Genomic DNA, 14,137 nt, shown 5'->3' with positions numbered 1-14,137 from the left:
ATCTCTACTTTTTCCTAACTCTTTGACTTGACCAGGCCCGTTTTAACTCCACTGGACTAAGGAGATCTTGGCTGCACCTTCGCCTCAACTCTCTCTGATGCCACAAACCCTCGCAGCCCTCCCCGGCCCTCGCAGCCTCTCTCCAGCCACGGCTTCAAAGGCCTCCCCAGGGACTCAAACTGTTCCCAGCTCATATGTAAATGCGTCTAAATTAAGTAGCCACGGGACAGAGCAGCACAGATGAAAAGAGCATGAGTCAAGAGCACGCAACGCATGTAGAATCATGGCTCATAAGCACCTGTTTATCCAAACAGAGCCCGGCGAAGTGCGACGGCGAAGAGACGGAGATTACATGTCCACCGGGGAGCTCTTTTCACAGCGCCGGCTCTTTCTCTCATTATTTTCAAAGCAGAAGAGGCACTGTTGCATATTCCTGACAGCACTGGGAGCTTAACGTGTTTTTCAGCGCTCAATCCGGTGAGCATTAAAAATTCAAAATGTCTCAGCTTTTAGCAAAAGAGCGCCATGCTTCAGCTGAGTTTTCAATTGTCACTCCACAGCAACAGGAGCCAGGAGCAGACGCTTCTCCAAGCAGCAAAAGATAAAACACAAAGGTGCTTTCTGTTTAATATTTAATCCTTTGATTTTTTTTATTTAACTCCCTTTGAACTGTCGAAACACGAGGATATTCTCAAATCTTAAACGGGATATGTTTTTGATATTTCACTACCACGAAATGATTTTGGTTTAAAAGCTTTTGACACGTGAAACAAATCAAATATAAACTATCTGTGGGATTAGTCCACTTTGGCAGTCGAACCGCATCAAACTGACATCAGACTGTAATGTGTTGAACCCAATGAGCAGCGGGGACAGAGAAACGTTTTTCATTAGTTTCTCTTCACGCTCCATCGTTGCATTCATACTAAACAAAAGCACAGTTATAACTAACAACATTAACAATGACTCTGCTCCATTTAAAGTTTCCCAATAAGCCAATGACAGTGAGCCAGCATGCAAAATACCAAGGTCCTGATATTTGCGCGTTACTTTTAGTTACTTTTACTACTATTACAGCTGTTTTCCTGCTATGACAGAAAAAATGTAATCGCCATCTTACTTTTCGGAGCCAGGAATGACGATATTTGGATGAGAGGGTGGATTGATAGACTTGTCAATAGCCACACCCTAAATCATCCTGTGCTTTATCATCTATTTTACTCTAAATGGGACCAATTTTTTACAAAACAAACATCATGCTGTGTTGAAGAAGACTTGAAACTAGAGATTGAGACCATAAAGTCGTCAGGAAACTGTTTACTGAGGTAATAAATCAAGTGAGAAGTAGGGTCATTTTCTCATAAGCTTACATACAGTCAGACTTCCTTTTTGAAACCACTGGAGCTGCCCCCTGCTGGCCTTTAGAAGGAATCTTACCAGCCCTGATAAGAACTTGTTTTTTTTAAATAATATCGGTGATGATGCCCCATTTTCATCACGACTTGTTTGCACTTCTGAAGTTTGATTTGATGTCATAGCCAATCTGATCTGATCTGATATAACCATCTGTACAATATGACACGAACGCTTCATTATAACGGACGAAGGGAATAAAAAACCTTTCTGTTGAAGGCGTACATTAAAACGCACGTACGCCCAATAATGCCACATAAAGGAAGCTATTTCTGACCAACCATATGGCAGCTTTAGGAACACACAGTCCACCTCCAAAAATAAATGCACAGCAAAGTTGGCAGAGTGAAGAAGAAGAAAGAAAAAAACACCACATGCTTTTATTTTGTTGTCAAAACTCACACGGGTGGGAAAGAAGAACTTAAAGAGCTGGCACCGAAAACAAAAGCTCAACACGACACCCCAACGCTCATAAACAAGGCGATAAGATTGTTGGCGTGCCAATGTTTTGGTTACTTAAAGTTCAACATATTGGGGATGGTATATCAGTAACCTCTGCTGAAAGTTTGTGCTAACACAGACAGGAAGTTCAACAATCTCAGTGTATCACCTGAGTCATTATCCAACAGCACACCAGCAATTAGACCAATCTGCTTAAAGTACAATAAAGCGTCCCGGAAACAAAATGTCCCCTGCTTTCTCTGGTGTCTCTGTGCTCGTCGACAATTAAAAACTAAACTAGGACAAGAAAACCTGAATCTATGTTGTTCTGTATATTAATATTAGATGGTAAACAAGGTTGGGACTAACGATTAATTTCATTTTCGATTAATCTGCCGATTATTTCCTCAATTAATCAATCTCCTCTTCTCTTCCTTCGATCACGTCACTTCCTCCCATCCGACAACCATCCCTCGACTCTTCCCTCCCCCCCTCTCTCTGTGTTAACACGCAGTGTGTTAATATCCCACCCCCCCGACTGCATGGCGCACAGCTTCCTCCCGGCTCTGTCAGCTCGGCCGGCCGTGGCGGTGGCAGCATGCACGCCACGCAGCAAAGGTCAGCCTGGATTAGACTTTGTGAGACGCCGCGGCGCCTGCAGACGCACGCTGTGAGCTCCCATCGGCCTGCCAGGCTCCTCGGTGACAGCAGGTGGCTCTGGGACCCGCGGGGGGTTCCTCCTTTGCCTGACTCCAACACAACTCCCCCTACACTTCAACACACACACAAACACACACTCTGACTCCTCACACACCTCTGCTTCGACCCGAGGGAGCGTCAGCACAGCTCCTCATGAGAGTGTTACATCATTTTATTTATTTTTTTTGCTGTTTTACAGCCATAGCCCGACTACTTCAGTCGGTCTGCTGGTGTTACTGCTGCTGACCCGTGTGTGCTTCTGTGTAGGCGTATATCCAAAATGTCAACAGGAAGAAACAAAGAGAAAAGTTCCTGCACCTTAGATGAAAGTTCTGTTTTAGTACAACTTGTAGCTCCTGATCTTGTCTTGTCCTGCGATAATAACACCACCACCTTCCACTCCACCTCCTGATGTGCAAACTGCCTAATAAGCATATAATGTGAACGTGATATGTCATTATATCCTGGTGACTGGGCTGCAGCCATCACCGATGGTACTGAAGACCAAAAACAACAAAATTAAGATGCAGATTGTGTAAAAGACAAAGAAATTCAAATACAAAGTTCTCCATTAGAGAGGAGTTATAGTTGGCACTTGGTAATGGTCCTCACAACTCATAAATATGGATGCGTTGATGTGTATGTACGTGAGTTGGCAGCACCTGCGTGTCACCAGCTTGGCACCGAAACCTGCATTAAAGTACGACTAAAAATACTTCAGCCATCAGAGACGCAGCAGTCTGCGACGAGCCGATAATAATCTCCGTTATTTTCTTTCTTGCTGCACCTTAAGCCGCCCACACACTGTCCTCAGTCAGCATCGTCTATTCTTCAGAAAGCAGCAACAAAAATGTCAATTTAGCAAAGAGGGGAAGAGAGTCTGAATGTGTCCTCTGTAGTGGCTAGAAATTTACGTGCCATTGATTTCCCTCTCCGCTCGCTCGCTCGCTGCTGTCTGCTGTTTAAAAAGACAGAAAGCTTCACCCAGCGGGATCTCATCGAATCCATCAGCGACCGGCGGTGAGAGGCCGGAGGCTGCGAGACGCCCGAATCAAGACGCAGCAGCGCTCCAAACACCTACAGGTGGGAGCATCCACAACACAATACAGCGTTCAGTCTGGAGGAGGACACAGTGGGCAGCAGCAGGAGACACAAACACACAGAAACATGCTGAGGAGGAGGTTTAACACCGACAGTTACCACTGAGACACATGCGCTCAAAATTAGCCTCATGTCAGGTCACAGCTACGTTAAAACTATCTTCTTGGGACACTTTGTTTATTCATGTAATAATGTTTTCTGTAAAAGAAGTACTGTGTCCCAGGAGGGCCATCAAAGCCCCTTCACGGCCTGTTAGGGTAAATATGTGTTTCTGACTGGCTGGAAGTTGGTAAAGTTTATATCAGGAAACGTAAAACAACAGTTTAACTGCTTTTCTTCATCCCTCCTCAGGGTGCATTTAACTGCAGGTTAACCATAGCAACAATATTACTATATTTTTCATCAACCCCACCAGTTAACCCTCAGTGGAGAAACTAAACTGCACACTTTGGGTGAAAACTACTCTCTCTTTTGTTGTAGTTTGCAACAAAGGTGAGGACCCGAACGGCAGGAAGAGAGTTTTAATAATGCAAGCTGAGGTCCAAAACCCAACAGCCTGGAAAAATGATATCACTTTACTGTAATGCAGCCGTTAAAACCAGGAACAGACATCACGATGCATAACGATATCCAAAATCTAAGACGACATATGGTCTATCATGATAAATAAATCTATATACGGTATATATTATATATAAATATATAGCCCAGCTCTATAACAATATAAAAATTGGTTGGAAAAAGCGACTGTTTGCCAACAATCATTGACCATTTCAGCAAAAAACAGCACATTTCTTCCTCATGGAACAATGTTCAGGGTCAGAACATAAAACTGATGATACGTGTAGAAAAATCGCAATCGAAACTAAGTTATGAAGCAAAAAACATCCAAAGTTAATCTCAAGAAGTTTTCTAGTCTCACAAGTTAATAGTCTGTGTGTGTTTTGTGTGTTGTTTTGTCTAAATGTTGTTCAGAACCAGAATAAAACAGTGAGGGAGGTGTGGAATGACTCTTTGGCATGTAAAATTAATAGATGTTGAAAGATTCAGCTGCTGGCAGCTTAAATACTGGTTTTATTATTATTACTGGCGTTCAAAACTAACGCTAATTAAGCCCTCGCTTGGCAGACGCACACGTACACACACATTCAATATGATAATGGATGCCACGAGCACACACCTACAGTGAGTGCTCGAAAGGTTTTTTTTTATTTTATTAAACAAAATATACACACCCACTCGTGAAAAGACTTTAAATGAGAAAATGCACATACGCAGTTCAACATTAGCAGATATTTCTTCTGTATTTGTTTCGCATTGAACAGATTCTTCTACTGAGGCTGAGGTCTAATTAATTCAGAGGGAAATCAAGTGGAAAATCACCGTTAATGGACTTCAGGCCGTATTGATATAACTCCTCGATATCTGGCGGGTGTAAATGGCTGTGAAAAAACACCGAGAGCACGAGGGCCTGATCCCTCCAAGAGCAGCACGCAGAAAACAGGCTCAGGATCTAAAATCTCTCCTTCCCGCAGGCTAATGTAACCAACAACAGCTGTTTTCTGAAACTAATTAGACTCTAAAGCTGCTAAAGATCAATGTGAGGCCGAGCAGTGCATCAGATTCTCTGTCAGAAACATCCTCACTGTCCGTTTCTGCTCTTTCTCCTGAAGAAACTCACTTCAGCCACAATAACAACAATCCAATCATCATTATCCTCGGTCCTGCTTCAATTCTGCGTGCTATCAGACTTAAATACACCCAGCTGACCTGAGAATCATGACTGCGTTAAAGGATTTCACTAATGAATTTCAAGCTTCTGCAGATAAACACACCGATGACGGCAGGAGAGGGAGAAATTACAATTATTCTCCATTTTCGCAAGCAGCCTGTCATCTATTATCTCAGCCAGAGAGAAAACCGTTATCAATTATTAATCAATGAGCTTCATGAGCTTATTTACTAAAATGGCACCTGCTGTTGTGTCACAAACTCCGGCAAGAAAACAGCTCATGAGGCTCGACTGAGACGCAGCTGCTTCAAACCTGCAATGTATGAGCATGTACATTTAAAGCTGAACGTTATCAAATCCTGACAGTTATCCCTGCTATTAATTCATCCTGAGAAAAACTGAGTTGCAGAGTTTTGAAGATGGAGAGATGTCTGTCTTCTCTCAAATATAATGGAGACGAGGTTCGTGCTCATGACAGTGCAGGATATTCACATTGATGGGGTCCTCCTCAGCTGAGCTGTTACGTTAGTTAGCTTAGTTTGCGAGCCTCTCGTCCAGGAGTACATGTGCACTTCCTTCTGCAAGTTGCTTCACCTGGCAGATGTAGTTTGTATATGTGTTTTTGCTTTGGGGTTGAACTATCCTTTTAATCAAAGCAGCGGACTAAAAAAACGACCGACCTTGCCACAGAGTCACACTGGCAGCGCGTCAAAAAGCTGTGTATTCGTTACATCAGTGCCATCCCTGCGACTCCCAGCATCTGTAGTCCCGAAGCCAAAACACTGCCGAGTCGTCTCCGGTAACATATCGCTGCTCCGCATCTCTAATTCAAGCACTCCACCAAAAACACTCTCTTGTTTCAGCAGAAGGGGAAAGTCTTCCCTCCTCCTTTCAGCCAACAAAGTAAACCTCAAACCTGTATGGATTTTCTTCCAAAACGCAGTCAGACAGAAAGCCATTCTTGTGAGCTCAGATTTGTTTACGTGTCTAAAGGATCACCTCGAGATGACATCTAGCTACTCTGACCACATTCAGATGCGTTAACATTATATAAGTTCTTCCTGATCCAGACAAAATATCCAGGTACAAGCAACATGTTAATCACAGGTGTAAATTGGGTCACAAACAGCCACTGAGACTCAGCTGAGCCCAGCTGGTGGGAGCTTAACCAATCAGCAACCAGCAGGAAACATAATGACATAATGACACGATGATTCATCACCTCTTCAGACTTCGTACATTAAACCAGGCACTCTACATATAACATGAAGCTTAACTCTGCAAAGTCATGACCTACTTCTCGCCCCAGACTCAGTCAGAGGCCGACTCTGAGAAATCATTTTCATTTAGTTGATAATTGAATTGATCTCCAGAACAGCTGCTATGTTTTCAAGGATGATAGTCTGAAGTTTGTCCGCTCGGGTGGAGGTCACACAAGCTAATTCCCAATCAGAGAGCGATTCAAAAAGCCCAACCGTACCTCGTCCACGTTCTCGAAGGCGTTGATGATGTCATACGGCAGGCAGGACAGCAGGTCGATGACAAACCAGGTCTTCAGGTAGTTCATGCGGATGAGCTTGGGGTCGGAGATGACCTCCCCGCCGGGCCCCACGAAGGTGGTGTGGAAGTTGAGGACGATGTCCACCAGGAAGATGACGTCCACCACGCTGTCCAGCACCAGCCACACGATGTTGTTCTGCTTGGTCTTGAAGGAGACGTTGTAGGGCACCATGATGGCCGTGTAGAAGGTGAGGATGAGGATGACCCAGTCCCAGGTGGTCTTGAAGGTGCAGTAGTGGAGGATGATGTGCGGAGGCGTCTTGGGGGCCTCCTGCTTGTACTGGGGGAGGATGTCCGAGTTCAGCTGCAGAACCTGGAGATGTGACGGAAACGTTAACTCAACAAAACTCTCTGCAGCTAAAAGTAATACAAATAGATTTAAAGTATGCTCATCAAGAAAGAGACAAATATCTTTGGCATATATACGAATCAGTGTCATGTGACAGTCGACCAACTTCAGCTGCCAAATCTTTACCATCATTTAAACGACTTCTTTAAAGGCGTATTTTTAATTGACTCGTCTCCGTGTAGCCGTCTCTGATCCTGCCAGCTCTTAAATCTCATTAACTCTCTCGTGTTTACCGTCATCTCTTCCCTTTATATATATATTTTAATTGTCTTTTAATGTGGTTTGCACTTATTCCATGTTTTACTTTTCATCGATTATCTGTAGAACATTTTGCAAACTCAACTTTTAAATAAATGGTCCAACATTTATTGCACAAATGCATCTTTTTGTGATTGCATCTTTTTTTAAAACAAGAAGTCATCTAATCTTAAACTGAACAAAAATTTTTAAAAAGTAAGAAAACCAATATTACAAAACCAACCAGTTCAGCCCATGACTGCATCTTACATATTTATTTCACCCTCACATATTTCACTCATTCCAAGATGTTCAAAAAAGAAATTCGACGTATTAATTTATTCAACACAGTTCGTTCTGGATTCAACAAATCAAAACTTCATCTATTTGATCTTCTTTCACTCTTCATGATTTCTGGCCCAGTTTTCATACTTTATTTAAATGGAGCACAAAGACGAACACACCCCTGATTAATCTATTAATTAATTCACATGCAGCAATTTACTGTTGTGTGCTAAGAAAAGTTTGGTTTATTCTGTCATTTATATTATTCAGTTAGATTTGTAACAGACGCCTGAGATAATGTAAATTCACTCCAACTGTTTTGAAAAGCAAGAGAGCACTGACTATAAAGAGACAGGAGAGAAAGGAAAAGATGGAATTAAATAAGTGAAATAGATGAAAGAGATCAAAAAGGAAAAATAAGCAACAAAAATAAGAATATTATGTTGTTGTATATTCGTTATAATGCCCCCCTGCTGCTCGATGTGTGCAGAGAGAGATGGGAAGCGAGTGCAAAGACTACATCGACATCTGTAATGTTTTCCTCCAGTTTTCATCTGCATTCATCTCTCTTTTTTTGCCAAGTAACGCTCCCTGTGACAAAACTGCATAATGAATACATTTGGCTGTAAATGAGACGGAGACAGAGGAGGACACAGAACGAGATAAAGGAAAAATCCGATGAGAGGGAGAGAAGAGTTAACCGAAGAGAGGAATAATAAAAAACAGCCATTACACTGTCGTTTGCAGTCCGTTGATGACGGCCCCCGCCGAGCTCGACCTCCTCTGCACAACTCAGACTGCATTAAAGCCGACACACACAGCGGTTTGATTTCCTCTGCAGGACACACACACATACATCACACACACGTCAACCATTCAACTCATTTTACACTAAACTGCAGATTATTCTCTTTGTATCCAGCTGCTGCACAGATGAACTGAAACACAGCCTACAGATACAAATAACAATAATAACACATGACGATGCTTCTTTTGAAACACCAGACTGCTGCACTGAGAGAGTCGCAACTTTAACACCTGTTCTAGTGGAAATACTGCTGGTCATCAACTACTGCATGTACTGCTACCACCACAACTCAAGTACTACTGCTACTACCACAACAACTCAAGTACTACTGCTACCACCACAACAACTCAAGTACTACTGCTACTACCACAACAACTCAAGTACTACTGCTACCACAACAACAACTCAAGTACTACTGCTACACCACAACAACTCAAGTACTACTGCTACCACCACAACAACTCAAGTACTACTGCTACACCACAACAACTCAAGTACTACTGCTACACCACAACAACTCAAGTACTACTGCTACACCACAACAACTCAAGTACTACTGCTACACCACAACAACTCATAGTACTACTGCTACTACTACCACAATAACTCAAGTACTACTGCTACTACAGTACTACTACCAGAACTCATAGTACTACTGCTACTATTACTACCACAACTAATAGTACTACTGCTACTACTACAACAACAACTCATAGTACTAGTGGTACTACAGCCAGAACTCATAGTTCTACTGCTACTATTACTACCACAATTAATAGTACTAATTCTACTACTACTACGACTACCACAATTAATAGTACTACTACTACTACCACAACTCCTAGTACAACTACTTCTACTACTACCACAACTAATAGTACTACTGCTACTACTACCAAACTCATAGTACTACTGCTACTAACACGACTTCTACTACTGCTACCACGTATGTCATAAATACTGTTACTAGTACCTCTACTCTTCCATTTCATGTACACATGTATACTTGTACTGCTACTGCCACTACTGTTGTATAACTTCTACAGTACCTCTTGCACCTTGTCACTGCATTTAATTATACAAGGCATAGTTTTAACTGTAGTTTTTTGCAGTCAGTACGATGATGTTACGACTACAAACGATGACAACAGACACCTTCAGATATCGTCCTCACATTCAGAGGAGTTAGCTCTGTTTAGCCTCCGTTAGCCCCGTTTGTCCTCACAGTGGGACTCAGTCTGACGCTAAGTAACGAGGATCAACATCAGGCTTCATAACTCCGGAGCTGCATCTCATCTAATCCTCATCATCAGAGCTGCCAATCAAACAGCCCCTGGTCAAGAGCAGCACCAACGCTCGAATATGAGACTGTCAATTAGGAGCCCAGCGGCATTGTGGGGGGGAAAAAAAAGGAAAACAACTCTGCTTATGTGACACTCGACGGCGTCCTCGAAAGAAGACGCCAGCTGTGCCTTTCAGGCTGCAGAGCAGATGGATCACCTGCGATATCTATTGAGCGCGCACAGGACGTTATGTAACCCTCTACCATCCGACGCCGGGCTGGGAAGATGGGAAAGAGGGTGTATTAGCTTGTAACTGATTACGCCTTTTTCCCCTTCCTACCTCCCAGCCATCATTACATCTTACATTCTTTCTCTTCCTGCCTTCTACATCTCTTTCTTTCCTTCTATACTTGCAAACCCTCCTCCCTTCAAAACTTCTTCTTTTTCTTCCTTCCTTCACTCATTTTCTCCCTCTCCTCCCCGAGTCCTCATGAAATTCATTGCCTTCCTCCCTACACAACCTATAAAAAGCCAAAGTAAAACCAGAACTTCAGGTTTCTGTTTCACAGCAAGAAAACTCTCGAAAAACAAAGTATGCGAAATAAATTACTTAAAAATTCAACCTTGGTAGCAAGTAGCTTTGACTTCAATATTCAGGTGGTGACTATGAAAGAGTTGCATTTTATCCATCTTGGTGCTTAACAACACAGAAGTTCCTGAAAACCAAACCAACATGGCTGCCTCACATCAGCTGAAGTCTGCTGTTCAATGCAAACAAACTAATTGATCGATACGGCCCTGTGTCGATCAGTTCACAGTATTTTCTACCCCTCGGTGGTCCGATGACGTCGCAACTTGCGAGTCATTACGATCTTCACCATCTATCCTATACGACATCAATGTGGCATCACTTCTTTATCAGTTACAAGCAGTTTAAAAACACTTAAAGGGCAACTTTGATATATTTTGTCAGTATGGAGCGAGAGCACAGGAGCTGGGCGGCAGCGTAGCCCCTCTGGGCGACTGCGTACGTCCACTTGAATTGCTTGTTTTTGCGGCTGACAGGCTCAGATTGTTATTCGAAGTGTCTGACAACATCATGGAAAGGATCCTTACAGAGACGGACCTTTTCGTTAGAGATCCTTTATGTTTAACCGGAAACAGCTGCTCATAGAAGCCACCAGACTCCATCTGCCGAAAGAGTCATTTTATCGTCGTAAAACGCACTTCAGTCTCGACGTTCTCCTGACCACAGATACAAGTGTGTTTACAGAGAATGAATAACAATATAACATAACACAGCTGCATTAAAGTGTTACCCAGACGTCCCTGAGAAGACTGAACATGTGGATGTTTTCAGACTGAAGAGATTTCAGCTAGAAAGTTGGAAAAAAACAACATTCAAAGAGACGGTCGGTGTAAATTATGGATAAAGACGAATCCGGCGACCAATTTGCGTCGCCATTACTGCAGCGGCGAGTCGTACTGACTGACAGTGAAAGCAGCGTGGGCTGTTGGATTGACAGCATTAGAAAGTGGCCCCCAATTACTGACGAAGGTGCCTCATGTGGATTCAGTCTTAATGTTATTCATACATTTACATATTAGACATTCATTACGTCAACAAGTGGAAGAAATAGAGAGAAAACTTTACCGTCCGCCTCGTTTCAAGTAATGAAGTACAGGGTGATATTACAATACTGTGCTGGCTCAGACTTTATTTCCTGCATTCTCGTGACTTTTAAAGAATTCAAATAGCAAAATAATATGTCGTGTTATATAATTTTAATTCAAAGTCTCAGAAAACATTGCAGAATAATTGAAACTGGTGAAACTCCAGCATTTTTTAGCCCCTGGCCCTCAGAGAGTCGCTGCATGCCGCTGCCCTTCAGCCTGTCCACGATGATTGATGCAGTGAGATCTCAGTGATTACCAGAAGTATCGACGCAGCAGATTTTACAGCCCGGTTCCCTTTCTGACTTTCTATTAGAAATGAGAATTCTTCTGGTCAGGAAATCTGAAATTTGCTCGAGTATTTCCCTCTCATCTCCATTTTTATGTGCGTTGCTCGCTCACGGAGGAGGACGAGGCGCGACAGCACAGTCTGTACAGCACCAGATACAGGTTATGATCGCTAAAAGGGGAAAAAGGTGCGAAAAATTGTGACCCCGAGAGGAAACCGAAGAGGTGGGCAAGCATGCAGACGAGGCACTCTTCATGAAGTGTCCTGATTTCCTGTCAAAAGTGAGGTGACATAGAAAGTAAAAGTGCACAGTTGTCCCCTTCTTATGACAGCTCGCATTCAAACGACATTTCAGGAGACGCCTCTGCAGTAACGGCAACTACAGCAACAACGTCCTCTGCATTCCTGTAAAGTTTGTCTGCATGCTTTTACTTTTACTTTCCACTTTTGCTGTAAAAATCAGCAGTCCAGTGATATAAATGGGCATAAAGTTGCAGGACTCATGAGACAGATTTAATTAATCTGGAATGGGTATGGGTTAAGCTTTCTCATTTCCCATAGTGGACCATCTTTCATTAGAAAGACTTCTTCCCCCCTCTTGCCTCCCTCGTGACCGTCTTCTCTTCCTTCCTTGTTACCTCCTACTTCCTTACTTAATTCATTACCTTGCCTCTCCTCTCCTATTCAACTACTTCTCTCATCGCTGCTCTTTTCATCCTTCCTCCTTTTCAATTCCATCCTCTCTTTCATCGTCCTGCCCTCATCACCTTTAAACAGCCCTGGAAGTAACGCTTTTGCCCAAAAAACCCACACTGCTCCTCGCCTCATGTGCTAAGCAGGGATGAAACTCAAACAAATTCTGATTAGAGGCAACACACCTCACTCACAGCTTCATGAATAAAACAGGTGGGTGAGCTCCGGCAATGAGACGAACACGAACCATCTTCTCCCCAACCCCCGAAATCCATTTTCTAAATTTCTAGCAGCAGTCACAATCATTCAGAGTACCCACAGCCTCCTGCTTCTGTCTCTCCACCCATCATGAAATATTTACAACACCGGCAGTCCACAGGAGCGCAGCGTTCTCAGGAAGAGAAAGCACCGCTCGCTGTGTCGAACAACTGCAGCTCCGGGGGAAGTTGGCATGTGAGCGGATGGATGCACAGAGGGCGTGACTGCTGTGTGACAGAGTACAGTGTGCTTTGCATGTTTGTGTCCGTCTATTAACGCACGAGCCAGTGTGAGCGTGGATTAACTCAGCTTGAATGTTTAATGTTTTATATGAGGATTTATTTGTGCAGAAGTAATGTTAAGAGCAGCGAGTTGCTGCGGTGGCAGATTTGTAGTGTCCATAAAAAGGCGCCCGCAGCGGCAATTCAGGTGACGGATCAGTTAACTGTTGTGGTGCTGGTGGTCTTTATCTTCATGAATGAACAACGAAGTCATGTTTTAAGCCCATTCCCTCAAGTTTAGGATGTTTATTTTCTATGTTGGAGCAGTTTTTTAATGAAATGTGACCCTCTGTGGTTAAATACTTCATAGCTTATTAGCTGACGTTTGATTGCTAGTATCTTAATTTATACCTTGTAAGCAAATGTTGAATTGCTACTCGTTAAGCTGATGTTACCCTTCACACCTTGTTGGACTGCTGGTTTATTAGCTAAAGTTTTGGAAACTCTGCCGCTGTTGTTTTACAGTTTCTTGATACCATCATTGCTACTTCCCCTTCCCCTTGCATGTGCAACACCTGATTAAATACAGCACGATGAAGACCAAGAGAAATGTTTGGAAGCTCAGGACAAAGTGAGCAAGTGGTCCTTGAGTGTGTGGTCAGCTCACCTCCGCCAGTCTGGACTGTTTATGGGTGACTTCATGTTTGCTGATGGGCGCCAGCTGCTGCAGCGTGTTGCGGTTGTTGGTTAGCGCCCGTGTCAGCCGCGCGAACTTGGTCCATCCTGCAGGAATGAAGACATGAAACACATCTTGCATCACATTCAGTGCAACACAACCAGGCAGCTCTCCGTGATACAGTTCATGACTCCAGGGACGCACTGGAGTTACAAAATATTCCCACAGCTTTCACTTTTACTTGCTACTACTGGCAGGAACAGTTTGTCCCAGTTGGTTGTCCACACTCGTAAACCCTGCACGATGTGAATGCAGCACAACCCTGCTGTCATGACAAACACCCACGCTGCGGACAGTGTCCTTGAACACAACTGGATCTCCACCAGCTGCAGGGTTTCTGCTCCGACCTCTGCGCGGA

General features: G+C 43.4%; 1 protein-coding gene across 3 annotated transcripts in view; it reads right to left on the bottom strand.

Moving 5' to 3' along the window:
• Positions 1–14,137, bottom strand: part of LOC311274249 (voltage-gated delayed rectifier potassium channel KCNH5) — a gene marked incomplete at its 3' end in the record, with an annotated part of 125,223 nt that overhangs the window by 76,543 nt on the left and 34,543 nt on the right. For all 3 annotated transcript variants that reach the window (XM_084381776.1, XM_084381775.1, XM_084381777.1), the window contains exons 5-6: positions 13,711–13,826; positions 6,867–7,259 (exon numbers count right to left, since the gene is read on the bottom strand). In XM_084381776.1, the coding sequence (XP_084237902.1) occupies positions 6,867–7,259; positions 13,711–13,826 (509 nt within the window). The remainder of the gene's footprint in view (positions 1–6,866; positions 7,260–13,710; positions 13,827–14,137) is intronic.

Source organism: Pagrus pagrus (assembly GCF_965226575.1).
Source record: "Pagrus pagrus genome assembly, chromosome: 18".
Taxonomy (NCBI): Eukaryota; Metazoa; Chordata; class Actinopteri; order Spariformes; family Sparidae; genus Pagrus; species Pagrus pagrus.
This window is presented reverse-complemented; position numbering and strand designations above follow the sequence as displayed.